At 48.7% G+C, this 27235-nt stretch overlaps 1 protein-coding gene across 2 annotated transcripts in view; it reads left to right on the top strand.

The window, feature by feature from the left end:
• The window catches only part of LOC102575591 (protein-arginine deiminase type-2), a 52274-nt gene extending 25960 nt beyond the window's left edge, over positions 1-26314 (top strand). For both annotated transcript variants that reach the window (XM_019500047.2, XM_059716257.1), the window contains exons 4-16: positions 549-610; positions 2120-2237; positions 2658-2783; positions 5997-6175; positions 8311-8414; positions 9603-9714; positions 10715-10822; positions 19055-19206; positions 19833-19977; positions 21091-21184; positions 23747-23832; positions 24982-25110; positions 25697-26314. In XM_019500047.2, coding sequence (XP_019355592.1) covers positions 549-610; positions 2120-2237; positions 2658-2783; positions 5997-6175; positions 8311-8414; positions 9603-9714; positions 10715-10822; positions 19055-19206; positions 19833-19977; positions 21091-21184; positions 23747-23832; positions 24982-25110; positions 25697-25930 — 1649 coding nt within the window. In that variant the 3' untranslated portion in view covers positions 25931-26314. The remainder of the gene's footprint in view (positions 1-548; positions 611-2119; positions 2238-2657; positions 2784-5996; positions 6176-8310; positions 8415-9602; positions 9715-10714; positions 10823-19054; positions 19207-19832; positions 19978-21090; positions 21185-23746; positions 23833-24981; positions 25111-25696) is intronic.
• The last annotated feature ends 921 nt before the right edge of the window (positions 26315-27235 follow it).

Genomic DNA, 27235 nt, shown 5'->3' with positions numbered 1-27235 from the left:
TCACAGGATTTATCCATCCATTTCAATATGCTTTGGCTCCTGGGCCAAGGAACTAGATTCTTCTTCCCTTTGCCTCCATAAAAATTTGTAGCAAATCTATTCCTGCAGAGTTGCTCCTGATTTTCCACCTGCTGCGGCTAAGAGCAGAATCGATCCCTTTGCCTATCCTGCACCTGAGCAAGATAAAGACATTTTTTGCAAAAATCTAGCTGATCTAATAAAAGATACCACCTCTACCATGAGTCCCTGAGCAAGATAAGCTTTTTTGGGCACTATAGAGGTGATTGATAGCTTACATGGGAAATTAACTGGTATTGTAATAACAATGTAGGCACTGAAGGGCCAAGGGGAGGCATGGAGGCTGGACGGAGCCCAGCCCACATCACTTTGCACAGGGCTATACGAACTGCCCACTCACATGGGGAAAGTGTTACAGGCACTGTCCCTTGCACCAAACCTCAGTCTCGGTTTGGAGATGAGCTGCTTCTCCCTGTTGCATGCTGCTGGAAATGCGAACAGTGACCTGACTGGTTCTCTTGTGTTTCTAGGCATCTCTCTGGATGTCGATGCAGACCGTGATGGAGTGGTGGAAAAGAACAACCCACGGAAGGTAACTCCGCCTGTGTGAAGGGTCTGGGATGAAATCACTGTTTGGTCAAACTGCTGCTTTTCTTTCCTTTAGCCTCTATGCTCAGCCTGTGGTGCCCAGCTGTGAGGACACAGCCTTGCCATCATCCCTGGCACCAGCAGCTAACTAGCCTTTGACACCACATCTGCTGTTCCAGCCCCATGAGGCCAAGCCCTATTTCAGGGCAATTATCTCTACCCCTTCCTCTGGGTTTGGTCATGTTCAAAAGGAAATCTGAAAGAAGTTGCAGTCTGGAGATGGGTAGGAGGACAATGGGAGCCTGTGGGTCATCTTGGCGCCAGGAGCAGCCTTCTTGTTCTCCTGTCCTGTTCCTTTGCAGGAGAGCAGCAAGCAGTAGCTGCTGTCACAGTAGGAGCCTCTGAAGTAAAGTATTAGAAACTTGAGCCTAAAGTCTGTAACCCTGCCAGTGAGCTGAGATGCGGGTCCCTTAGCAAATGCAAGAAGGAAATCATAGGCATGGATTGCACCCAGACCTCCATCGCCCAGCTTCTCTCAATTGCAAGATGTCCCAAATTTGGCCTGAGCGCCTCTCTCCTCTCTGGAAAGTTGCATTCTGTACTGGCTGTCTGAATAGGAACAGAAGGCTGATTTCTGAAGAAGCTGGGCTGATATACCGAGAGCTGCGTTCACTTGGCACCACGGCACTGTAATTCCTGGAAAAGCAGCCAAGAGATGGAGAACAAGAGTAAATTATACCTCTTTGCTCTGCTGAGCAGTGCCTGCCTGTGGAGCCCTCTCTGAAAGGCCAGCTTTCCTCATTTGCTATTTGAACAACACTGCACCGCTGTCCAGAACAGGAATGGATGATGAAGACATAATTGTGGAGTGCAAGGAACATTCATTAAGTCACTGGCAGGTGCTGGGATGGGGTGAAGGCGGAGGCTTCTCCCCTTGCCTGGATTGCCATTGCTTTTTAGAGATGCTTTTCATAAAAAAGCTCCTTTCATTTGTAAAGAAGAACACTGCCCAGCCCGTGGTTATTAGCAAGGACTGAGGGTGCATGTACACATCACGAGATTTGCCCTTTCAGGCAATGCTTAACCCTGACCACTGCCTAAACTGTGTTTCTCACTCCTACAATGAACACACTGACCTCTTTCTTTATGAATAGTTGCCAGCAGGCTGATAGCAACTGGAGCTGGCTACTAGAGCGACATAGCCAGTGATTCTCAACCAGGGGTGTCCTTGAGATCCTTTCAAGGGTGCTACGGGGTGCCATGCAATGTTAGCACTGTTAGGTGTATAAACATAAGTCACAAGACAAACCCAGAGGTTTCAGACTCCGACCTGCTCTGGGCTTTCTAAGTCCTTTTTCAATAAAACAATTGCTCTGTTATTTTTCTATAGTCAAAAAAAGAGTGAAAGCTACGGGCCGGCATTTTCCAAGGGGAGTCTCGAGCCTATCCAGCAGTGCCTTGAGTCTAAAACAGTTGAGACCCATTGCACTAAGCCAAGCTTTTCCATTTTCAGGCAACATGGACTTGGGGCCCGGATGGACAAGGAGCCATCCTGCTAGTGAACTGTGACAAGGACAATCCTCTGATCTCCATGCTGGATTGTGAAGATGAAAAAGTATTCAGCAAAGAAGGTATTTTACACACAGCCCCCACCCCCAGTGCCTCAGCATCAGATTAGAAATGTGGGCTTGGCTTTTTCTCAATTTTAATTGTTTCAAGGAATTCACTAATGAAGTAGAGCAAAATTCAGACACCTGATTTCCCTTTTTCTGTTTGCAAACTGTCCGTGGTACTCACTAGTCACCTATGAGAGTTTAATTTGCTAGCACGTGGGTGCAGCCTTTTTCCTAGAAGAAAACCTACCAGGGAATGGTTGCTCGTTCCAAAACCCCCAGGTTCCAGAGTAATTATGTTTTAAAATGAAACATTTCTTTTTGCCCTAACTAGCTGAGGCCTTGATCTCTGAGGGTCATCCTTGAGCCTGGTCTGTAGTTTTGTTCTGAGAAGTGATGAGACTTCCTTCTGACTTCTCCAATCTGCTTTGGCCCCAGATTTGCTGGATATGGCTCGGATGGTCTTGAGAACCGAAGGCCCCCAAAGACTGCCTCCAGGATACGAAATGGTTCTCTACATTCCTATATCCGACTCTGACAAAGTCGGGGTCTTCTACGTGCAGAGTAAGTGTTGCCTCTTTTTCCTTCTCTGCCCCCTCCCTTGTCCGTCATGTCATGGTGCTCCCGTGATCTCTGGGGTTGCAAGCTTTGTCCTTTTCTTGTTGGCCTTGCTCTCTGCATGTTCTTTGCTCTGGCTTTCCATGCATACACATCCCACTAAAATAATTGCCTCTCCAGCAATCATTAACCCAGTGTGCAGTTGGTTGGTGTCAACTGTGCTTTCCCAATGTCTCCAGTGATTTTTTTTTTTTCCCCCCCAAAATGTAAAGTTTTCTTTTTTTTCCCCAAGAATAGCTGAAGAAGAACAATGGGTCAGGACTGACCTTTATCCTTTTTGCTATTTTAGTAAAACTCTCCAACTCCTCTCAGCTTGTGCCCTCCCCCTCCATTTAACATCCTCACAGCCAGAAACAGTGTGAGAAAACATTTTCTCCTCAATTCTTCTAACTTTTTTAGTCTGGGGGTGGATGTGAACGTCTGAATGCAAGGAGTAGGGACCATTCTGGGCAGAGGCAGCATTTGGGGAGGGGGAAGCCTGGGCTTCACTCCCTGCAATGGTTGCAGCCGGGTATAGAAATCACCGAGCTAGTTGGGTTGCACACCAGTAGCACTAGTGTGGCCATGGCACTGCGGAGCTCAGTGCAGGCTGTAACACTCGGACCAAGATGTTACTCGGGCATTTGGTTTATGCAGTGCTCCTGCTGCCCCAGCTCCACTGCTTCTAGTTGGTTTAAAGCTAGCTTGAGCCTGTCTACACTGCACCACAGTTACCTTGTAGACGTGCCCACCGGGAGGGCAGATCCTTCCACGGTGCTTTGCTGATACTATGACAAAGGTTATCAGAGCAGGTAAAGGGGGCGAGGAGGAAGAACTGGGCACAGAGTCGTATCACGGGGGTTTTGTGGGTGACGCCATTCATGTCTTGTTTAGTCTTAGGGTTATTCTTTGGGTCTGTCTTTTAATGTGATGGGCGTCTACTGAATAACTGGTGTCCTTTGCTGCAGCCTTTGGGAGTTTCTTGATCCTCCCTGGGAGAGTCCTCCCTGCTTTGTTTGGGAGAGTTGAATGGTGACAGAGCAAGGAGCAATGGTCTCCAGTTGCAGCAAGGAAAGTTGAGGTTGGATATTAGGAAAAACTCTCTCCCTAGGATGGTGGTGAAGCACTGGGACAGGCTACCCAGAGAGGTGGTGGAGTCTCCATCCTTGGAGATTTTTAAGATTAAAGCCGTGGGTGGGATGATGTAGCTGGGGCTGGTCCTGCTTTGGACTAGATGCGACCTCCTGAGGTCCCTCCCAACCCTCGTTTTCTATGATTCGTTGATTCTGCCATTGGACCAGAACATAACGAGGGATCCACAAACACCGGCCCGTTTCCCTCTGGCCTGCAGTAGCTGTCTGCATGGCGCTAGCACCGTATCAATTAGGGGAAACCGTCCTGTGCTGACATGATCAGGCATGGCATTTTCCCTACGTGCCAGTCTGCAAGTTGCCAGCAGCCTTCTACATCCGCTCGGGTGGTGAAAGGACAGGGCTTTCGTGCAAAGGCAGAAGCTGAGGCCATGCCCCAGGCCAAGCACCTGAGCATCATGTAAGGTCACTAGCAGGTGAATGAGCGAGTTAATGGTCGAGTGATGAGTTGATTCGTCTCCCCTGCCAAAATTCCTCAGTCCACTTGTCAGGTCTAATTACAAAGAGGCTGAGAAGTTGCATGTATTCTCTCTGCTGACGTTAATTAAGCACGGGGAATGCAGCAGCGAGCAAGCACTTATGATGGGGCCGCTCTCCACAGATGTTAATAGCTATCCCAGAGCTGACTTGAGGTACCACAGCAAGGCGGTGTGATGCCTGTACCAGAGCATACATGACCTGGGCTTTGTGCTGATTTAAAAATGGAGCATCTGCATGTGCAAGGCAGGGTAGTTCACAGCCAGAGAGCATGCCCTGTCGTTATTGTACTAGATCAAGAGAAACAAGATCACAAAGGAGTTTTTAATTGTAAGCGCCACCTGGCTAGCTGTTATGTGGCAGGCTTCAGGAGATCTCGCAGCAAAGGAGGTCCGGATTTTTTTTTACTCCCATTTCACAAGTGAGGGAAGCTGAGGCTGCAGAGAAGTGATGGTACTTGTGCAAGGTCCCCCAGCAAGCCAGGGAATGAGATGGGGAATCAAGCCCAGGTCTGCTGAGTCGTGGTCCAGTTCTGGATCCACTAAATCACTGCAGTTTGCAATGGTGTATCTTGCCTCTGGGCGGTATAAGACCGTGAGCGAAAGAGGCCTAAGAAAAAGCAAGCTCCCTATACTGGATTCTTCTGTCTAAACACCTATAAAAAAAAGAAAAAAAAGTCAGCTGTCTCCTTTGGTGCCCAGTTTTTCCTAATATCCAGTTTGTCTAGGGGTCAGAGGCAGAAGGCTATGGGGCATGAGGCCAGGCGGAGAAGCTTAATAGACCTGCAGTGTTGTCCGGAGGACAGTTTGCACAAGAGTCGGTAGGGCGGTGCCCTGCCCACAGCACAGCGGCACCCTCTGCTCCCGACAAGCCAAGGGCATGATTTCCCCAATATTCCTGATCAGAGCTGTCATGCTAGACGACCGCATGTCCACCTAGCGCCAAAACTCAAAGCCTGGTCCAGTAGATTAGGGACCAGCTGCAGCAGGCTTAGTTGTAAAGGTGGATGCAGGGGGGTCATCGGTGTCAAGACTAGGATCATCATGATGGAGCTTTGCTCTTGGCTTCAAGGGGCCCCGAAACACAAAGCACTCTTAAAGCCTGGGGGTCACAAAGGAAAACTGCCGGTGAATCTTCTCTGCAGATCTGAGCCTGCGGCCAGTCGCTGGACAGTCGCAGCACGGCTCTCAAAGGCACGAAGATCCCACCTCCCACAGGCCGAAACCAAAGACGTTCTCCTGGCGAGACTGCACGGAGCACATTCCCATAGCTCAAATGACAGCGGACTGGCCCCGGATGCGGGCCACTTGGGCTTCTTAGTTCATCACTTAATTAACTTGTTAACTGTTACACTGGGCTGTTTAAGAGGCAAGTGACAGTCTCCGGCTGTATCCGTATAGACCAGTAGTTCTCAGCCACCCGATGCTCTGCGGTTACAGATTTTGAGATCCAAATTAAAAGTGGGAAGGGGACAAAGAGTGAAAAGCTGGAAGGAGTGGGTATAAGAAAGACGTGTCTTTTCTGCATGTTCCTTTTCTCCCGCTGTTTCTAGATCCTTTCTTTGGCCGCCGTTACATCCACGTCCTGGGCCGGAGAAAGCTGTATCACAGCGTGAAGTACACCGGTGGATCCGCGGAGCTGGAGTTCTTCGTCGAGGGACTCCGCTTCCCAGATGACAGCTTCAACGGGCTGGTCTCCATCAGCGTCAGCCTTCTGGAGTCGTTGATTGAGGTTTGGGAATAACGGGAGAAGGGGTCGTATCGGGACATTCAGCTTCACAGCAGAGTCAAACGACTACAGCCTCGGGTAGCTCAGTGCAGTAATGCTAGGGAGCCATTTGTTCTGATAGCTACTTGCAGATGAGGATGGGTCAAATGTGTGAAAACCAGAGATGTTTGCAAATTATTTTTCCCCCTTGTGAGCTTTTGTGCAACACTTACAATAGGTGCTGCAGGAGCCTGGGTGCCTTGGAGAATGAGTTATAAGATTACCAGGTGGCTAAAGACAGGCTTGTATTACTGGTTGCCTTTAAGTGTCCCATGTGAAGTGAGCCTGGGTCTCCTTTCTTGAGCACAATCTATAGCACGTCATCACAGCTGGCACTGACCCTTATCGGCAGCTCTGGCACAGGGTTAAGGGGCAGTTAGGCCCTGAAGACTAAGCAGCTCTTACCCCAATCCCAGAAATGATCGTTCCAGCTTTAACTATGAGCAAAAAGCAAGAAGGGTTGCAGTAATCGTGCATGCAAAGTAACAGATAGTCCTTTACACCAGGAATCTCCAAGGCTTTGCATTTTGTTCTCATTCACAATTGCAAAATGCTTCTGACTTAGGCCTCTTATCCCATGAAAAACCAGGAGCCATTCCCCTGGAGTCTTGTCAGCGTAAACCTAGCGTGAGCAGGGTCAGAATCGAGCCCAGGAAGTCTCTGCATACTGACACCAGCGGCAGAGTTTAGCACTCGCATTGCACAAGCATCCGTGCCAACACCGGGCAGGGGGCAGGGCAGGTTTTTAGTGTCCTGACATGGGCAAAGCAAACAACATGCCCACCAACCAATAGCCTAGTGGTGCAAATATAATGGGATCAAGTCTCCCATTGGAAAGAGGAGCACACTCCTGTTAACGCTCTCCAGGAGATGTAAGGCACCATGATGGTCACCATTGTCAATTCTGAAGAAAATGGTGATCTATGCTCAGACCCTCGAGGATTTCCTGCCCCACGGTCGCTGGAGTTGCACTTGGAGCGGGTCTAGATAGAGAACCTCTCTCTCCGGTTGTTGCACCTACGTAGTAAACCCTGTGCCTCACCAACTCTGACTTCCACATTTCTCCTTGCTGCAATGCGGGGTTTCCATTCATGCAGGGTCCCCCGTTAGGCACCAGCTTGACCCTCCAGTTCCCCATTGCATCTCTGTTATGAAACAGAAGAAGCTGCTGAAGTTACAGCTCAACGCATTGCTTAGCACATATAATATGCCCATTTCAGCCCTGAGAGATGTTATTTCAAAGCTCCCCCCCCCCCCCTTTTTTTTTTTTTGGTTTGAAGACTTAAGTGCTTTTTTTGGAGTGCACCCTGCCCAGGCCCCGGGTGCCCGTGTCAAAGCAACAAGACTTGCAGTGAGCTGCAAATCATCTCATGAAACTTCATCTGGCACCGAAGGGCTCAGCCCTTGTCTGAGGTCAGGGAGGCTGCGTGTTACATGACACACGTGGGGGGCTTGGCTGTGATCTGCCTGCTAGGACCGTGCAGGAATGTGAAGCACACGGCAATCTCGGGTGTCTTTCTGCCGGCAGAGGGGAGAGGTGGGAGGTTGTTTCCAATTTTGGCAGTACCCCCTCCCAACTGGCCCTGAAGACAGTCCTAAGAAATGCCTCTCCCTGGAAAAAAAACCCAGCACGGTGGGGTAACACCAGCAAGCAGCTCCCCATGGGGAAAGGGATTCCTCAAAATGCACCAGAAATAGGTCCCAAAGGAGAGCTGCAGAAGGGTACACAAGGCCAGACCCTTAGCTGTCGTGTAAATCAGCTGAAGTCTGGAGAGCTACACCAGCTTAGGATCTAGTCCATCAAGTCCTTTGGGTCAGAAATGTAGGTGAGGCAAAATGCTGGTTTCCTTTGCTCTCCTGAGGCAGGATGGAGCTGATTGCTTTGATTAGCACTTAGAAGGGATGATGTGCAGTCCAGCATTAGCAAACCCCGGGAGGAAAGGTTCAGAGCTCATTAAACTGGTTGACTCTGCTCATTTGCCTGTTTTGCCCACGACCATGTCGTCCACCCCTCCGTTAAATCGACCCCACACTGAGCGTGGAGCTTTGTGAGCAGATGGATGCGATCACTGTGTGCGTTGTTCCTGCTTCTCTTCCAGGGTATCCCCCAGGCTCCGATCTTCACAGACACCGTCGTTTTCCGGGTCGCTCCGTGGATAATGACTCCAAACACGTTGCCACCGGTGAACGTTTTTGTGTGCAGGTAAAAGCAAATGGAAAAATCTCCCTATACAGTCTGAGCTGTATAATCACTATACCGTGATTGCTGGGCATCGTGTAGGCATAGGCATTGGACTGCAGATCTGTATATTAATATATAGCACCGGTACTAGAAATCCCAAAGATGTGAGCTGAGAACTGTCCCATCGATTTGCCAATCGAGTAAGTATTGAGAGTTGTCTTGGCTGGACTCAACCTATTGATTCGAAATGAATGAGCATTCATTACTGAGCTCCAGTACTGCTCAGGATATTGGATAACACTCTTCTTATTGCAAAGATGTGTCTACTAAAGTGTTGGGTCTGAGTCCTTTCTATGGTAGTTCATCAGGAACAAACTAGGCCCCACTGATTTAACTGCATGAAGTCAGAGGAAGGTGGAAATACTGAAGTGTTCAGTCCACAGCACAACTGCAGTCTCCAGAGCCCCATTTTTCTATTAGTTGATTCTTGCTGGAGTTACGTGATCAACGTATGAATCAATGTATGATTCAAAGTACACATTCATCAAAGCATGAATAGTTTGTGCACTTCCAGTGAAAATAACTGGCTTCACTGTCAAATGCTGAAAGGAATTATCATGTCCATGTTCCTTCTCAAGAACAGGTCAGCTTGGAAGGGAAAATGCATTTTTCCCCCCCTCTTCTTTCAATCACATCTCTTTTCCCTTTGTTTTCCCCCCATGAAGGTCTCTCCAAAGTGGCCCTGGCTCCAAGCAAAGAATTGTAAAATTGAAGGGCCTTCTTGAAACTGGCCTCGATGCTAAATGAAAAGTGACTATTCTGACTTTTCTCTAGTTTTGTGCAGCACATTTGGTTTTTCAGATAGTGACGGTTATTAGTCACAGTTTTAACATAGCAGAGAGTTTTGTGCTGATGGGTATCAAGGCAGGTGATCGGCCTCGGGCAGCAGCTTCCCCCTGACGGCACCATCCAAGACTTCACCAGCCTGTCCTTATAAGAAGGCACTGATCCCTACACATTGGCTCTGCAGCTCCTACTTGCACCATTCATAACTGCCAGCTTCCCCTGTTCGGTGGTGTGTCCTTCTAATTTATTTCTGAGGGCAAGGGGGAAGAAGCGTGCATTGTTTTCTTTTCTGCTGCAGTCCCATCAGTGGCTTTTTTCCCCTCCTCTTTCAATCACTTCTCCTTTTTCCCTCTGCTTTCCCAGCGTGAAGGACAATTACCTGTTCCTGAAGGAAGTGAAGAATTTAGTGAGCAAAGCCAGCTGCAACATGAAGGTCTGCTTCGGGTACATGAACCGTGGTGACCGCTGGATGCAGGTGAGGAGGCGACCAGGGGCATGCCGGACCATACCAGGACTTTTTCTTCAAACATTAAAATCCAGCAGCCACAAGCCACTTCTAGATGAAGCTGTCATTGTAGGAGCCTGCACGGCATGGCTTGCCCAGCCTAGCTTCATGCTGCGCTGCTGCCTCAGTTTCCCCTTTTCCATAGGTCAGGCCCAGAGGCTCCCAGCTGCAGCTTCTCACCCAGCAAACGCCTACTCTGCTCCTTTCTAGTCTCTTTGGGAGCTTGTCATCCCTCAAACTTCCCCTGGGCACGTCTGCATGAGATGCTTAATGCACATTGGCCTAATAACACCACTCAGTAACGTGCCTTGGCAAAAACCCTGCTAGTAGCCAACTGCACAGTTATTGGACTAATGCTCAGTAGGCATCCCTAAATAACCATGCACTGATGCTACTGCGCAGTAACTCTAGCTACTGTGTATTTAGTTAGTACTTTATTAAGACGTACTAAACTAAATGCATGGTATCTACGGTGCATTATTGAACATGTAGACATGCCCCTGGCACCGATCCCTTTATTAACTGAAAAGGAAAGTTGGCACAACCACCTGGAAAATTGGGCCCAAATCATCGCCAGCTGACAACCCACACACTGAATGCCTCCAAATTAACAATCAGGACTCATAGTAGAGATGATATCTTTTATTAGATGAACATGATTTTTGCAAAAAAAATGTCTAACTATTAGACCAACATGATTTTTGCAAAAACATTTCTTTAATTGCAGCTTTCAGGCACAGACACCCTTCATCGGGCATTGGAGAAAAGACTGTAGAAGTTCTCCTGGGTAGAAATGAAAGTTCATATTTCATAGGATTTCACATTGTGAAGCGTCTCCCTTCCCCTCCAGGAAACAGAGTTAATGCTAGTCTGCTTTGTAGGGGCCCTGCTGAAAGGTTTTCTGTCAGGCCTTGCTGGGCACTTCCCCACCTTGTCTGCATTTAATAGATCGGTTTTCTTCCTTGACCAGGATGAAATTGAGTTTGGCTACATTCATGCCCCTCACAAAAGCTTTCCGGTGGTCCTGGACTCCCCCCGAGATGGTGGGCTGAAAGAGTTTCCTATCAAGGAGCTCCTGGTAAGAGCTTTGCATCTTCTCGGTAAACGCGCGTGGTATCCCTTGCCTGGTCTCCCAGCAGGAGGAGAAGCTTACAGCAATTCGTAAACATCTTCCAGGATGGTTCACAAAAAAAAAAAAAAAGTGGGTTGAAAGGAAGGCAGATGAAACCAGTGGTGGCCTTAGCCCTGGGCAAGAGAGTCATTTGAGGCCCCTTCGAGGTACTCAGGTGAATATTAACCTACCAAAGTTGCATCGTGGATCTTTTTAGTATGCATGGAGTGGAATTAGATAAATAGTCAAGTGTTAACATGCAAATAGAGCCACTTCCTTGCAAAAACTTAACCCCCAAAAAATTTGTTGCAAAATTTTGGGGCCCCCTAAAATGTAGGGCCGAGGGGTGGTCACCTGGTTTGTCTTCCCCTAAGGCCACTACTGATTAAACCATTGGGTTTTTTTACTGTAATGTCCATAAATAAGTGATTGATACTGTGGCCATGCTAGAGAAAGGTGATTCTGACCCCAGCAAAGCTAAATGAGAATGGTTTAGAGCCAGCTTCGAATGTCTGTGACCCACTGAAGTTTACAAGGGGGTCAGGAGAAAAGGTGCTGGCTGGGACCATGAGTATCTGACTCGCCTGACTCTCAGATCCCATCATTACAAAAGGAGTCACTGGCCTAACCGAATAAGGGAGAGTTAAATGTGTGAGAGAACAGCATCTGCAATGCAAAGCAAGTCTGGCTGGGTAGCTCCTGGCTAGGTAGAGGGTCTGCCATCATTGGGCTGAAGATGCCAAGGCTACAAATATCTGTGCTATCAGGGCAGCATCAAAGGACAGGTTGGATCCTAATGCACCTAGGTATGGTCAGAAAATGGAGACCACCATCCCAAGCACTTGAAATAGTGCTTCGGTCTCAAATTGAAACAAAAGGCCAAAACGTCTCAAAATGGAAATCCCAGATTCAGAAATCTCAATGCTGCTTCGATGAAACGTTTCGTTTCAATGACATCGAAATATTATAATATGGAATACCGGTGACTATACATACACTTGATATTAAACATGATATATGAATGCTGCTATGTTATAACGTGAGCCAAGTTTCTTGAAAATGTTGTTAAAATGGACCTGTCCCCCCACAAACACTTCTATTTTGACAAAAAATGGCATTTTCCAATAGAAAACCACCCTGGTTTTGACTGTGCTGGTCACCCGTGAGCTATGTTCTCCTGCACACTACAACCGTGCAAGTGCGCCAGCCTTTTGCAGGCACCCAAAAGTGTAACCACGAACCCTGGGGTCGAATTGTACACGCCAGAGCAAGAGAGGGAGTAATTCAAAGAGAGCCCCGGGGAGGCTGACAAGGAGACGCTGGAACAAATTGGCCACGAGTTGGGCTTTGAATGTCATTTGTTCACTCGGCGAGAGGCAACTGTCCCCCTCGGTCCACTTCCAGGCAGCTGGGCTTTTCGGGCACGGGTCGCAGTTCAGCAAAGAGGTGTCCCTTTCAGACCGGCTCCCTGAAATCCCTCCTGCTCCGAGGATCAGTCGCTCCCCCGCCTCACAGAGGAGCCTTTTTGCAATTTGTACCTACCCGCCTTTAGCCCAGAAAGCAGGAAGCCTCCTCCCTCATCTTGCCCAGACAATAGATCCCAAACACCTCTTTAAAAATGAACTACCACAGTTGCATCTTCTTGCCATCATCTGGGAGCAGGAGTTAGCTGCATCAGTTTGAAATCAGGCAGAAGGCCGGGTCGATTTGCACCTTATAGACTAACTAAATCAGAGATGCCTAATTCTGGGGCCAGATAGATTCCTAGATCCTCAGTATTAGAGGCTTGTATTTCTTCTGCGCTCGTTAACATGTTTCGCCCCCTGCTTAAAGAAAAGGAAACCCTAATAGGAGCTGATTTATCCAGTGAAAGAGAGCGAGATGCAGCCAGCCGCCAAGTGATCTTTCTCCAGGCTTATCCGTGCCAAATATAAAGGGGGCAGCTCTCCAGGAGGCAGGCCCGGAAAGGTTATCTTGAAAGCAGTGAGGCTAACTTGGGACGTGGCCGTAGAGAACGGGGATTGAATGCGGGGCGCTTGGGGGAGGAAAGAAAGAAAGCAAGACTAGATGTGCTGGGGTCTGAAACAGTTGCCTCTTACATAGACGTAGCACAGTTCTGGGATGGGATATCCACTGCAACGTGGACGTCGGCTGCGGGCTGCCGATGCGTCCCCTCGGCATTGCACCGTCCGTCGGCGGCGTAAAGGGTTATGAACACAAACCCTCTGACCCGCGCTACCCACATCCATCCTGCAGACAGCTCCTGCTGAGCACTGAGATCCTCATCAGCATCTGCCACTGCTGTGGCCTACAGCGCAGGCAGGGAGTTCCCATTAGTCCTTGCTGGGAAGCAGCACCAAACAGCCCTAAAATTTGTAAGCTGGGGGGGGGATCTAGGATTTTGCCGTGACCACGGTAGCACCGGCCCATCTCTGCCGCTTGCTCCTTGGCGCTGCTGGTAACCGGAGAAGAGAGTGGCGAGCCACAGCTATCACACAAGCAGCTCCCTTTTGCTCCGTGTCCATTTGGAGAAGGTTAATCGCTTTCAAATGCATTGAAATATATCATTTATCATGCCTGCAATGAGTACAAGCAGTCCTGGATTCGTCATGCGGGATGGGAATAGCACACTGATCGCCCTTCTTTACAAAATAAGCCAGGCAGCAACTTCTATCTGCCCTCTTTGTAAATTCTTTGCTTGGTATTTCGAGAAGCAATTTCAGCCTTTGGAGCAGCAAACGTGTTATAGGCTCCAATCCTGAGCTCCGAAGCCTTGCCTAATCCTCCTTCTATCTCTTCAATCTCATTTTCCAGCTGGCACAATTTAGCCAAACACCCTTTTCTTTTTTATTCCCACCCCATAGAGAGGCGCGTGCTTTGCTCTAAGCCTTCAGGGAACCGCTCGAGGGGGGGAAAAAGGAGACGCGAGAGAATTAGCCTCTCAAAATGGAACTGGCTCTGGTGGAGCTGATAGGACACGAATCCTCCCGATGAAGCAGGGATGAAAAAGCAATCGGTTTGAGAACGAGGGTGCGTCGTTGGGGATTTGAAACCTGGCTGGCAACGGCGTCCCATGCCAATGCTTATTAAAACAGGCTGTCTGAAAGGCTTAGCCCTTTCTCCAGTCCAAGCTTGAATAGCAGGGCAAGAACAGTTCATTTTATAGGGTCAAAGGAGGGTGCGTGGCCTTTCTTCTGTTCCCCAGAACCACGTTGCAGGAGTGGAGCTACTTCACCGTGTCTGCTCCAGTCTAAGGGCGGAGGATGATCCACCCCGATGCAAATGGGTTTTCTTGTGGCAGAAAGGGATCGACAGCGTCGTGGTGGTGGGTCAGCCCCCGAAACATGTCATGGAAGATGGGGAGTCTAAGAGGAGCTACGGCCCCCAGTCCTGTCCCCTGCAAAGCTGAGCAAAGTCGTATAGAACTTAAATGCTGGCGTGTCCATCAATCACGGGTGCCTCCTCTGAGACCGCTGGGCATGGACACTGGTTTTCAGAGGGCCTGCGTGTCCTCCAATGCCAGTGACTCCAGTTGGAGCTGGGAGTGCTCACGAGCTTTGAAAAATCAGAAGGATGTCCAGATGATCTCCGCTCCCATTTCAATGGTGAAAGGACGTGCGAGATGTTGAGGTGCATACCGCATTGAGCAATAAAGTGTAAAGTATGCCGGGTACTGGGCAGATCTGGAAATCTGGCCTCTTGATTTAGGCGCTCAGCTGACCCACCTCAAGTTGGGGACCCACAAGAGTGGTCTCTAGAATATGCTGCTCTCCGTGCCTCCGTTTCCTGATTTTTGTAAAAACACGTTGTTTTCTCCATCGTTTTTTTGAGACCCTTAAGTGGAAAAGAGCTCCCAGGGGTCAATCACTATACAAATCAATAGAAAAGTGAGTGTAGGAGCCATTTGCTAGACCAGAGAGTGCTTTAAAATCTGAATCACTGGAGCAAAAAAACCCCATAAACTGGCCCAGAAGATATCGGAAGTGGGAGGATTTAGGGCACTTACAGCAGAGAGGCTCCTAGCAGCTAATCTGTGTGAATCCAGAAGGTGGAAAAAGAAACCAAGAGTCTCATCTTTCCCATACTAAGCAAGTAGGCTCCGTTCTCACATCTCTAGGGTCAGATGCCTCCAGAATGGCTGGAGGAACAAGCAGAAACCAGCATGTTAAGTGAACATATCCACATCCTCTCATAAATCCTTTCAATGACCCCATGATGACTTGGATCTTGCACCCGCTGTGCACGGGAAGGGATTGCTTTCTGCTAAGCATGTCGCCCAAAGCTAATATGAGCAAACCAAAGGGCATTCCAGGGAAAGAAAAAGATCCCAGAGGGTTGGAAACCATGAAGATGAGCTGCATCCAACATCCTCCCCATTGGCTTGGTGAAGCCAACCTGAATGCAGACTTTCTGATCATCCACGTGGGGCTGATTGCAGCATCTACAGGCTCTGTCCTGTTTCTAATGACTATGTCTCTACATTGGATCCTTCCACTCCAGCATATAAGCAAATGAATATCAAGCTGATACTCGCTGTTGACAAGAGGGGTCTTCAAATCCCCTGGTCCCCTGTGGGATATACCTACGATTCAGTGACATGAATGAGTTCTCTCTCTACCTTCGGTATTATCCCCTTTATATGAATGAGGACACTGCAACAAAGGGGGACACACTGTGAACTGGGTAGGGATTAGACTTGGTGACTCGTCTCTTGACCTCTCGATAAAACTTAAATGTGGTTTATAACTCAGCAGCTTCAATTTTTTTCCATGGTTGTGTTTGGACTGGAATATGGGGTAGGGGGCTGGACTCAATGACCTACTGAGGTCCCTTCCGACCCTAACATCTATGAATCTATGGGGAATTTTTTTACCAGCGAGACAGACAACAATGCATTATGCTTCTCCCACCTCTCAGCTGAGTGCCTAGAGCCAAGAGGCATGTCGACGTGCCATCTCCATCGGGAGCGTCAAAGCTGGACTTTGCCGTTCTCATACCGAGAGGTCACAAGATAACACACGGGGCTGGGCAGGGCACACAGGGCAGATCCCACTGATGGCTAAGCCCAATAGAAGCATATCGACTTACTGAAAAGAAAACACTGTCATATTGAAGTGCCTAATGAGTGTGTTTTATTAATAGGTCTAGAGAAATCCGTGCTTATTCAGATAATTGACCTGGCTTACGGATAGATGAGGAAACCCAGCAGTGCTAATTAACGGGATGAGCAGTTCTTGGATCCAGTGAAAAAAAATGGGAGCTATTTGATCCCATGCATGTGGCTTCTTTGCTTCTTGACATGTCTTTTACTGTCATGACTCAAAGTCTGATCTAGAGAGGTCCCTTCCAGCCCCTAACATCTATAAAGCTATGAATCTGAGTCTTTTCTTCAGATTGACTGAGGGCTTCCAGTTTCTTCCCTGTGCCAGATGAAGACATCACACCATCACTTACTGTACAACTCTGAGTTTCCTGTCTCTCGACTCTGCCCTCCAAGTACCTCCTGGAAGAGAGCTTCTGCGAGGCCTTTCTCCATCCTTTCCAGTAACCAGACCATGAGGATGTGATCAGATCTCCGAGCGCTCCCAGAATAATCTTATTTACAATGGGACAGCCTTGCACAGGCTGTAGTTTTTTTTTCGCTGAATCAAAAAGTCTGAGTAGTACTGACCTGAGTACCTTGCCCAAAGGAAGGACACAGAGTAAAGCCTAGACCTGGCTGCTCAGTGGAGCTGATCTTGTAAAGTTATTGCACCTTGCAACTCTTCTCCTGGAGAGAGTGAATGGAGAATTTGGAGTCGCTCCGTGCCAGTTCAAGGGACCATCCGAGGCGCAAAGGAGAGGAGAATCAGTCCACTAGGACCTAGCTGCAATACACTACCAGGTCCAAGTCCATCTCTGGCTTAAACTGTCTGCAGTCTTTGAAGTTACTTGCCAGCATTTCCACAGCCCTCTACTAACCCTGCAGTCAGTGCATGAACATGGGAAAACAGCTCAGGATCAGTCTAGTGCAATGGCAGCTTTTTCTTTTCCCTTGCCAGAGAGTAAACCGTAAAGTTGCATATTCGAATTGCACGCATCATACCGATGCTGTCTTCAACCTGTGATGGAAACCCATCTCCATATCCGTGGCTTATGCTGTCTTTTGTAAACCACTTACTGTGGAGCTCCAGAGCCCTGAAAGAGCAGGGAATGGTTTCAGCTGTGCTATTAATAGACATATAGATCTATAGATATAGACATATAGATCTATAAATATAGATATATTAATAGCACAACTGAAACCATTCCCTGCTCTTTGTATATATGTTTGCAGAGGGGTGCTTTTTACCCGATGTTGCACACAATAATTCTCTGATGTTTGAGATCAAATGCTCCAGGGAAAGACTGTGATAGTGAAAAGAAATATATATATCTACACGTATATACATATATATGTATCTCAAACATCAGACAACTATTGTGTACAACATAAGTAGGGTAAAAAGCAGCCCTCTGCAAGAGGATCTCCCTAAGCTCTGTGCTTCACTTAGTGTCATTAAAGCCCCATTTCGAAGCCTTATGAGACGTGGGATTGAATGGTCGGGTGGGGGGGAGATTCGGCACTGCTACAGATTTCACCCTATGTGACCTACCGTCCGACTAACTTTTTCTGGCTGGAACCAAGAATTGCTGGTTCAGAGCTTTCCAGCTTCTCTCTGCCAATGTTATGACAAAGATTATTCCTGTCTCCTTTTGTAATCTGGGGCTGGCAGTCACCCAAGCATTTGTTTTTTTTGTGGCCCTGATATTTTTACCTTCTGGGGGCTGGAGCAGGATGGAATTCAGCAGGAGGATTTTTTTTTCTGCCCGCTGCCAGCCATTCCTCTTGCTGGAGATCCCTTGAGCTCTCCCACCTACTCACTTGGCTGGCAGGTTTGTAACACAGCAAGGGAGTGGCGGATAACTCTGTTGTGGGCAGGGGTAAGTGACCCTGCAGACACTCTCAGACGGCCTTGTAGCAGGGGAGCAAGAGGTCCTACTGGGGATGGGGTCAATGCAAAATGTCCCATGAATTCTTGTGAGAGGTACAGCTGATTTGTGGAGCTGAAGGAAACAGACAGCCCGGTAGCATCTGAAATAAAGAGCTGGCGTGGCTACAAACCACCATGCCCTGAACGAGTCTCTGTGAAATCCTGGGTTGGGCTTAAATGATAGAAAGATGCAATGTTGGAGCTTTTACCCCAGTGACTTCAAGTTCCTCTGCTGCGATGTTCCTGCTCCCCTAAGGATGTAGCCGGTGGTTATGTAGAGGCAAGGGCATGGCCACTTCCCACGGGGCTCCCCTGGAGCGTTGGTCTTGGAGGCTCTTAGTCGGTGGAGGTGGCCAGTCTCTAATGGCTTCGATCTTGTCCCAAAGGGGAGCGAGTTTTGCCCCCACCCGCAGTGTCCCAAATACACCACTTTGGGTAATGGCAACTGACATTTCTTTGCCTTCCCAGTTAGTCCAGCCTGTTTGATCTCATCTAACGCAACTGTTAGATGCATCCGGCGCAATTCAAAGTCCTGACTGTAGATGACGGTATCATTGATGTAAGCCACTGCAAACGGCTCGCATCCTTGTATTAATAAATTATTCAACAGTCTCTGAAAAGAAGCAGGAGAATTGCGCATCCTGAAAGGTAGGACTGTGAACTCATGCAGTCCCTCAGGGGTGGTAAAGGCAGAAGGACTCAGCCAGGTTTCTTCCCAAGAAGAGAAGTTGCAATGGTAGCTGCACCCCACCAGTATGGGGGGCAGTTAGCACTTCCCTCCACGCCTGGAGAGACCTGCTACTGGTGCAGGGAAGAATAAGGGCATCACATACGGAGAAGGATCCTTGCCTTCTTCCCCCCAAATCCTCATCTCATGTCCATGCAGTATCGGCATAACCAAGGTCCTATACAACCTTCAAGGTTATATCCTTGGGTATTGTGTGCGCCAGATGCCGAAGACTGGACATATCTAATGGTGTTGCTTCCCTGTTTTCCATTAGCTCTCCCCGTGCTCCCTTCTCCAGTAATACAGCAACCGTGGACTCTTCACTTTATTCTTTCTAACCCTGTTCTTTGCTCAAGAGCTCCAATGCAATGGGTGTTTCTAGCCTGGGACTCACCAGCTGGGAAAAAGGAGGAAGAGTTCATAATTTCTAAGCCCTTGTGATGGCTTCTTTTTTTCCAGGGTCCAGACTTTGGCTATGTCACCAGGGAGCCTCTGTTCGAGGTCGTCACCAGTCTCGATTCCTTCGGCAACCTGGAAGTCAGCCCTCCCGTGACCGTCAACGGGAAGGAATATCCTCTGGGGAGAATCCTCATTGGAAGCAGTTTCCCCACGTAAGAGAGTTAGAAAACCTGCATGTTTCGTGAGGATCAGGGCAATCCTGCAGGGATCACTGATCCCAGCTAATTCCCCATCTCCCTCCATAATATGCTGAGTATAGAAGCAAAGCCCGTGTCTGGATCTGTCTTGCCGGGGGAGCTGTGCCTGTTAGCAGCTCACCCCGTGGATTCAGAGGTCTTGCTTTGGCCCATAACAAGCTAAATGATTTTTTAAAAAACCCAGGTTGCAGTTTGTTTCCTGGTTTCAAAACACCCTTCACCAAGGTCTCTGGGAGTGTTCGGACCTCTCTGTAGTCAGCGGCTGTATGATTTGAGAAGCTCTTTGCTGGTTCTTCTAATCTGCTCGGTATTCAATTTTATCAGGATCACGTTGAGAGGGGGTGGGTATGGGGTTGGGGTTGGATCTCTGCATTTCACCTTCGTGAGCATATCATCTAGTGTTTTTAGAGCAATCGCCTATCCAAATTTGAGTGCCTCACTGCTGTATGAGGTCAGACACCTAGGGAATAAAAGGGAATTGGAATTTTTTCTTGCATTTCCTTTTCAGACCATCATGGTTATAACTTTTGCCCCAATTCTGAAATACAATTGTTTGTTTTCCCCTCTATTTCTGCTACTAGATCAGCCGGAAGGAGGATGACCAAAGTGGTGAGAGATTTCCTATATGCCCAGCAAGTCCAGGCACCCATAGAGCTCTACTCCGACTGGCTCACCGTGGGTCACGTAGATGAATTTGTGACCTTTGTGCCCATTCCTGGCAAAAAGGTGACCTCCCTGATGGCAATTCTGAAAAGTTTACCAAGGATAGGGATGGGTTTGAAAGTTTTGCTGTGCATCAAGAGCTGATTTGCTAAACTCTTTGGGCACAATGCCCCATAACTCCCACAAGACTTGCTCTTTATTTGGGGGGGGGGGGGAAGGAAATCTGAAATCTCTACTTGCTTAGGTTGGGAAGAGCAAAGAGATTTGGCCTGTTTGCTGCTCGCAAGGTCTGCTGAGATTTTTTTAAGTGCCTGAACCCTGAATTAAAATTGGATGCCCTACTCCTGTTTGAAAAACCCAGCCATCATTCTCTTTGTGTGGTGCTTAGATGCCCAAGCCATGGGTGCTGTGCAAAGGAAACCGGCAAGAAAACTCATCCTAATAATGCATAAAAGATGGCAGCCTCAATTGTGGGGCCTCAAGAGGCTTCAGGCAGTGTAGACTTCCCTATGGACCAGCTGGGTGCTAGCCACTGCTCCTCACCTCTCAGCATACGCCCCAGCCAGAGTATTATGACCTCTATAAAGACCTAGATCACTGACCTGTGAAAATCCATCTCTGTTCTGGACTCATTCAAAGAGAAACAAGCAGAAATGTTGATACTTCCTAATATATACCTATACATGCATAAACCTGTGCATTGCATTCTTCTTCCCATAAGGCATGTCTTCCTAAATTAGGGCCACCAAAATGGACAATATAGTCCCTTTCCGGCCTCATAAGCAGCTTGTGCTTTGGTGGATGTAGATGCGTCTCAAGCAGCAGCACCTTGGCCATGAGGAAGATCCAGTGGAGATTACTATTGAGGGCTTTGTATGCAGCAATCGAGACCCTACAGGCATGGCAGTAAATGCATAGGGTTCGGCGCAGGTTAAAAGACTTTGGGGACTTGAGAGTTTGGGTCTGTAGCTACACGTTTCCAAGTCAGGATAGGCAGACAGTTCCCAAATATCTCCCTTCTGTGCTCGTGGCAGCCACGGAGCAGAAGGTTGCCTGGCGTAGAGGCAGCGTGTTGAGAGATAGTGCTGTATGTGTCTGTGGCTGCTCTCGATGATTGCCGTTTCATCCTCTGGGCCAAGTATTTAACTCCTTCCTTTGGTCCTGCCTTCCTCCCAGCAATTCCGGATGCTCATGGCCAGCCCGGCTGCCTGCTACAAGCTCTTCCGAGAGAAGCAGAAAGAGGGCCACGGGGAAGCCACCATGTTCAAAGGTCAGTTTGTGCAGACAAGCTTCCTGCCAAAAAGAGGGAGGCCTGTACTCTTGGAAGGCAGCATGGGGTACTGGGCAGAGCACACCATTAGTACGAGGAGATCTGAGCTCTATTCACCTCCACCCCATTACAAACACACTCTGTGATCTGGAGCGAGTTACTTAACCGCTCAGTGCCTCAGTTTCCCCATACAAGACTCAGTTTGCCCTGACTGTAACCCTGAACTGAAATACTGCATCACCAGCTCGGCTTTCTTGTCTGTGGAGTCATTTGCTATGGGCTGAGCTTCGGGCTGATATATTTTCCAATGGACGCATCTTATTTATTGTCATTCCCTTGCTTCAAGCTTCGCAAAGAACCAAGGGAGCAAGAACCACATTGCAGAGAAGGGAATCAACAACATGGCAATCTCGCCGTGTCCCAAACACTATTATTTATCAGGGGGGAGGGAGCCTGTCATGCTCCTGAAAAAGCATTGCCTCCTACGGAAGTGCAAAACTCTCAAACTCTTGGTTCAGAAATGATGCCTTTTGTTAGACCAACTAATTGCCTCCTACACACACACGGAGGAATTTGGATGCGAGATTAGAGTCATAGTCCATGCAGTCAGGCATCCTGTCTCAGGGGACTTTGACTGGAAGTGGGAGATGTCCCCAGGTGATATATGCACCCGGCTAATTCATCAGTGGTCCATGCAGGGGAGTGAGATAGGAGCTGTGTCTTAGGCCCTGCAGGGATGGTCTTACCTGCTGGAGAAGGGGACTGATGCATCTTTGTTTTAAGCAAGCAGAAGGGCTGTTAATGGTAATGAATTTTCCTACCTCTGGTATCTGCTGCCGACCACCCACAGCGGCAGATCCCATGGGCCGGCCGGCCACCCTCTGTGGGTGACATTCATCCAGCGCTTGCCCAGGAAGCCTGATAAACCCCATACGTCCCACACAGACCCTATTTTGAGAAACTGAGTGGGACTTTAGCACCTCCCTCCCTGCGTGCTGGGCTGCTACTCCGGGATGAATTTCACCTTGAGCCACGCAGAATCCCCTCATCTTTTACATTTAGATGCCATTAAGCCTCTACATTTTTCTCGCAGTATAGCGCAAAGGCCCAGCATGCCGATGGCACTGGTAGATGGGGAGATGTGCACCTGCCGACAGCAGGCGCTCGATGCCTCTGCTGACACAGGCCTTGAAATCTGGTCCCAAGTTTGCCAGCTGTAGACTTTCCTTCCCGCAGATTTTCTCCTTCCTTGGGCCTGCAGCACCTTGATTTATTCAGCGCTGACTGTGCCAGAGACTTAATCCCTCATTTAACATGAAAGACATCCCCCAGATGGAGCAGCTGCCGGCTCATAAAACATTCACCCGCCATAAAGGCATTACCAAGTGCATGGGTTTTTGGCTGTAGTCATGGTGGTCTAAGGACATCAGCAGACAAGGTTTTTTGAGTAGATGTGATCTCTTTTATGAGACCAACTGAGTTCAGTAAAAGATATCACATACACTAAAATAATAAAAGAGATCACATCTACTCAAAAAAACTTTGCCTTGCCAAGTGCATGATACACCAAAGGCCCTGGTGTGCCAACTTCTCTGGATGGGTAGTTGGCTTGGGCACCTTCTAGCTGCAAAGCCCTTCCAGGGTAGCTCTGCTATATTTCCAGAATTTTGCCCTTGTTGGTGCTTCTCAGTGGCATTCCCAAACACAGCACAAAGGCAGCACAGGCGAGGCCTAAATTTCTCCTATCAGCGTCTAGTGCAGACCCCGCTGCTCCATGTAGGTACTTCCACACCACTCGTCCCTGCAATGACTGACGGCCTCGTAGCCCCAGCTGCTGTGTTCATCCTCACAACACCCAAGTGATGTGGAGAGGAATCGTTAACCCCATTGCATGGAGGGGGAAACTGAGGCACGGAGAAATGAAAGGGGAAACAACCAGAGATTTTCTAAGCACTGCTTTTTTTTTTTTTTTTTTAAATCTACCTGTTGCTAGACAGCGTAGGGCAGATGTTTACAGCTGCTGAGCACCTCAACCTCAAATGAAGTCAGCGGGAGTGCTCAATACAAAGCATCCCTTGCCTGGTACAAAGCATCTCTGCTTGAGACCCCTCCTAGTCACTAGCCACCTTTGGAAGCTTTTGCCCAAGTGCTTTGCTTGAAGAGATGTGGCGAGTCCACGGCAAGGTGATTTCAAGTCTCCTGCATCACAGTGCAATGCTGTGTCCCTCAGACTGTCCTTCCTGCTTCCAGAAACCTCTGCTCACCTCGGCTACTAACGTTTTAAATAAATATGACAGAAGGAACTGATTGCTTCTCATGACTTGCCTAATGACATGAGTGAAGCTATCCATTAACTTCAACAAGTTTGACCTGAATCCCTGGTCTTTTGATGGCCCAGAGGCAGATCCAAGCTTTGTCGGAGCTTGGTGGGGTGGGTTTGAATCCAGGGGTGTCTGATCCCAGCTACTTGGATCAAGGGCCCTGGTACCACCGCTCCCTCATTTCATTGCAAAGCGGGTGCCATTTCATTAAGCTGATGGTGGCTTTGTTTCCTGCATACAGGTTACTCAGGAACAGACACAAAACGGGTCACTATTAACAAGGTCCTCTCCAATGAGGTCATGATGGAAGAGAGCCATTATGTGCAGGTAAGAGCTACAGAGGTATGGGCCTGGACCTGTTAACTGCTGCTGGAGAGCAAAGGGAGATGGCACTGAGTAGTGGAGCTAATATGTGCCACAAGAATAGCTGGTGGAAGCCCAGGGGGATCCGTGACAAACCAGGGCTAACGGCATGGTGGAGGCAGGGGAGCCGGGCTACAAGGAACCATTGCACCTGGAGGAGGGGCGTCACAGGTAGGACGAAGGAGTGAAGGAAGTGAATCTTGCAGTATTGCATCTGGGGCAATGCTGCAACCCCCTGGCCCTGCAGCCTGCACCTTCCCGGTCAGGCTGCGGCAGCAGAGAGGGTAGAGCAGCAGTGCCAGGTTGGAAGTGGGAGGAGAAAGGAGGAAGGTGAGGCACCCCTCAACATCCATCCCAAACCCCCTCCCCAGGCCGTGCCCATGGTTTGTGGCCCACTCGCCCACCCTCTGCTGGACTGTTCAAGCTCCCGACAATACTTGGTCTTGCATCTGCAAAGCCTGCCTGAAGCCCCCAGCAAATATTTGAACCATTAGCACTGACTGCCACGGCCAGGTCTGTATGGGACCAGGAGGCAATGGTGAAGTAGCTGCGACCGCAGTGTGCCCATGCGGTAGGAGAAACACGGGCCATAAATCTCATTAGGCAATAGTCCTCCTCCCTCGTCGCCCGTGCCTTTCCTTCAGTTCCTCTCCTACACACACTCCCTGTCTTGCTACAGGGCACAGCGGGTTGGGGCTATAAGGTTGCAGGACAATTAATCACAGGGATTTCTGAGAAATGGGACATGAGTTTTATTTTAGGCCTCCTTCCCGCTCGGGTAGCAGAATGTATTGAAGGAACGTGCTAGATTAGGAGGGGTCTCCCTACCTGCTTCGAGAGCAGAGGGGGAAGAGAAATATGATGATCCTGGGTGCCAGCTGCTTGCAAGTGTCCCATGTTAGTCCCATTGCTGGAATAACTCATGAGGTTTTGCATTGCAAATGCATTGGCACCTTCATTATACTAGGAGGGCCAGGGAGAAGGAAGCAGATATGGGTGGAAGCTAAGGTTTTCTGTGATCACCTAATGCATGAGACTGCATTGTAGACCTGTTCGACTGTCTCATGCTCGACTGTATTAAGCCTGTGGCTGTTTCTCTTCCCCGTGTCCCAGCGCTGCATTGACTGGAACAGAGACATCCTCAAGAAGGAGCTGGGGCTCACAGAGAAAGACATCATCGACCTCCCAGCTCTCTTCAAGATAGACAAGAATGGCAAAGCCATGGCATACTTCCCCAACATGGTGAGAAACAGCCCTGCCCTGGGAAAGCTTGGCTTAGGGTCGGCCCCGGGAAACCTGAGAGCAGCCACTGGGTTGGATAAAATGATCTCTGGAGGTCCCTTCCAGCCCCGCTCCTCTAGGAGTGTAAGACCCCATGATCTGTCAGGGGACAGCAAAACATGAGAGTCTGTGGGTCATGACCATGAAGTACCTGTGACCTGAACCATAAAGAGCCTTCATCCAAGTAGAGCAGCACTTGAATTGCTCCCAGCCATCAGAGCAAAGCAACTCAGTCTCCAAAGAATAAGAGTAATGTCAGCCAGGGGCAGCTGTTTTCAACTGTCTGTTTGCCCTGGAGAGTATGGAATAGCAGATGCCAGCCTTACCTCCGTTTCCTGCCTCTCGTTAGCAGTTTAATTTTAAATGATAAGGAAGTGTCGGTTGTAGCCGTGTGGGCCTAAGGACATAGGCAAACAAGGTTCTTTGGGTCAATCCGAATCTTCCAACTCAAATAGTTGGAAAAATTAAGATGCACTCCAAATCCCATGCATGACTTGGCCTGAGCTCCCCCAGGCCATAACCCCGTGTCTCATCTCTCCCTGCACAGGTGAACATGATTGTGCTGTCTCGAGACCTGGGGGTCCCAAAGCCATTTGGGCCCATCATCGAGGGAGAATGCTGCTTGGAAGAGCATGTTAGCTCCCTCCTGGAGCCTCTGGGACTGAGCTGCAGCTTCATTGATGACATCTCCTCCTACCACAAGATGCTGGGAGAGGTCCACTGTGGCACCAACGTGCACCGGCAGCCCTTCTCGTACAAGTGGTGGAATGTGATTCCCTAATCGCTGAGCGGCTTGGGATTCCTGCCTTAGACGCTCACTTGGAGGCTGCTTTTTTGTTGTTGTTGTAGTTTGTTTGCTTGCAGTTGGTCAGGTTAATCTATATAACTTTGCTACGGAGTCTCAGTGCCCTGCTTTGGCAGCTGTGTGTGTGGTGTGTTTTGCCTGGCAGGTGGTAAGGTCCTTCAGCAAAGCGCATGCCCCAGCTCTCAGCCCAGTCCACCCTTGAGAGCGTGTGGAGGTCTTGGCAGCTGGAGGATGAACCAATTGGGGATGGAAAGGCACAAAGAAGGATTTGCAAGAATCACAGTAATGAAACCCATCATCTGCTGAGTTTTGCTGACAACAATTTGTAATAACGATAATAAAAGGGTGGGGAGAAAAGTGTGGAAATCTCTCGGCCTCCTCTTTAAACCTGTAGATCCTGCGTCGTCATTTCTCCTCTACGTTGCATACTTGAAGGAACGAGCTTTTCTTTAGCGACAGAAATGAGAAGGTGTTGACTGTTCTGTAACCATCATGTCTTTCTATTGGCATGGAAACCAGGGTGTAGAAAGAACACAAAAAAAGAAGGGCAATCCAAACAGGAAAGAAAGTAAATTCCTTTTTCTGACCATGCTTTGTTCGAAAGAGGATGCAGGGATACCACTAGTGCCCAGAAAGCTTTTGTGTTTCTTATGCCAACAGAAGAGTTGTAAGGGCCTGTGGGTTGGTTTGTCTTCAAGCAAGGCTGCAAGAAGCCTTGCCACACATTTTGATGGTCTAATTTCTTCCCTTTTGGTGCCATTGTTTTACCGAGTGTGACCATCTCAAGCCTTCTCCTCAATACAATCCATTTTAGTTCCATGGGCAACGATGCTCTTGGAGCCTTTCCCCGAATGGACAATGTGGATACTGTCTCCATCAAGTGGACAGTTTAAGGGATGGTCCCCTCTCCTCCCAATGAATGGCACTGCTGCCTATCAAGTAGATGAGGAGGATGAGCTTTGTTTGCTTTCTGGAGTTGACGTTCACGTCGTATAAACTAGATGTAGAGGAATGGTTAGCTACACAGAGAAACCTTATAGATCATTCATCCAGTCTATCCTCCAGCCAATTGGGATCTAATACACGCTTTTAGCATTTTTCCAGCCTACTTTTAAATCTCACACAATAGGGTGATTTCCCTTGCAAGATTTTAGTAGTCTTAGCAAATCCCTCCAACAGGCATTTTCCCCTATCATCAGCCTAAATGTTCCCTTTCTTAATTGCATCCTTTTATCCTCACTTATCCCACCATAACACCTCCACCAGCTTACATCATTCTGG

This window comes from Alligator mississippiensis, chromosome 13 (genome assembly GCF_030867095.1).
Source record: "Alligator mississippiensis isolate rAllMis1 chromosome 13, rAllMis1, whole genome shotgun sequence".
In the NCBI taxonomy this organism is placed as follows: domain Eukaryota; kingdom Metazoa; phylum Chordata; order Crocodylia; family Alligatoridae; genus Alligator; species Alligator mississippiensis.
This window is presented reverse-complemented; position numbering and strand designations above follow the sequence as displayed.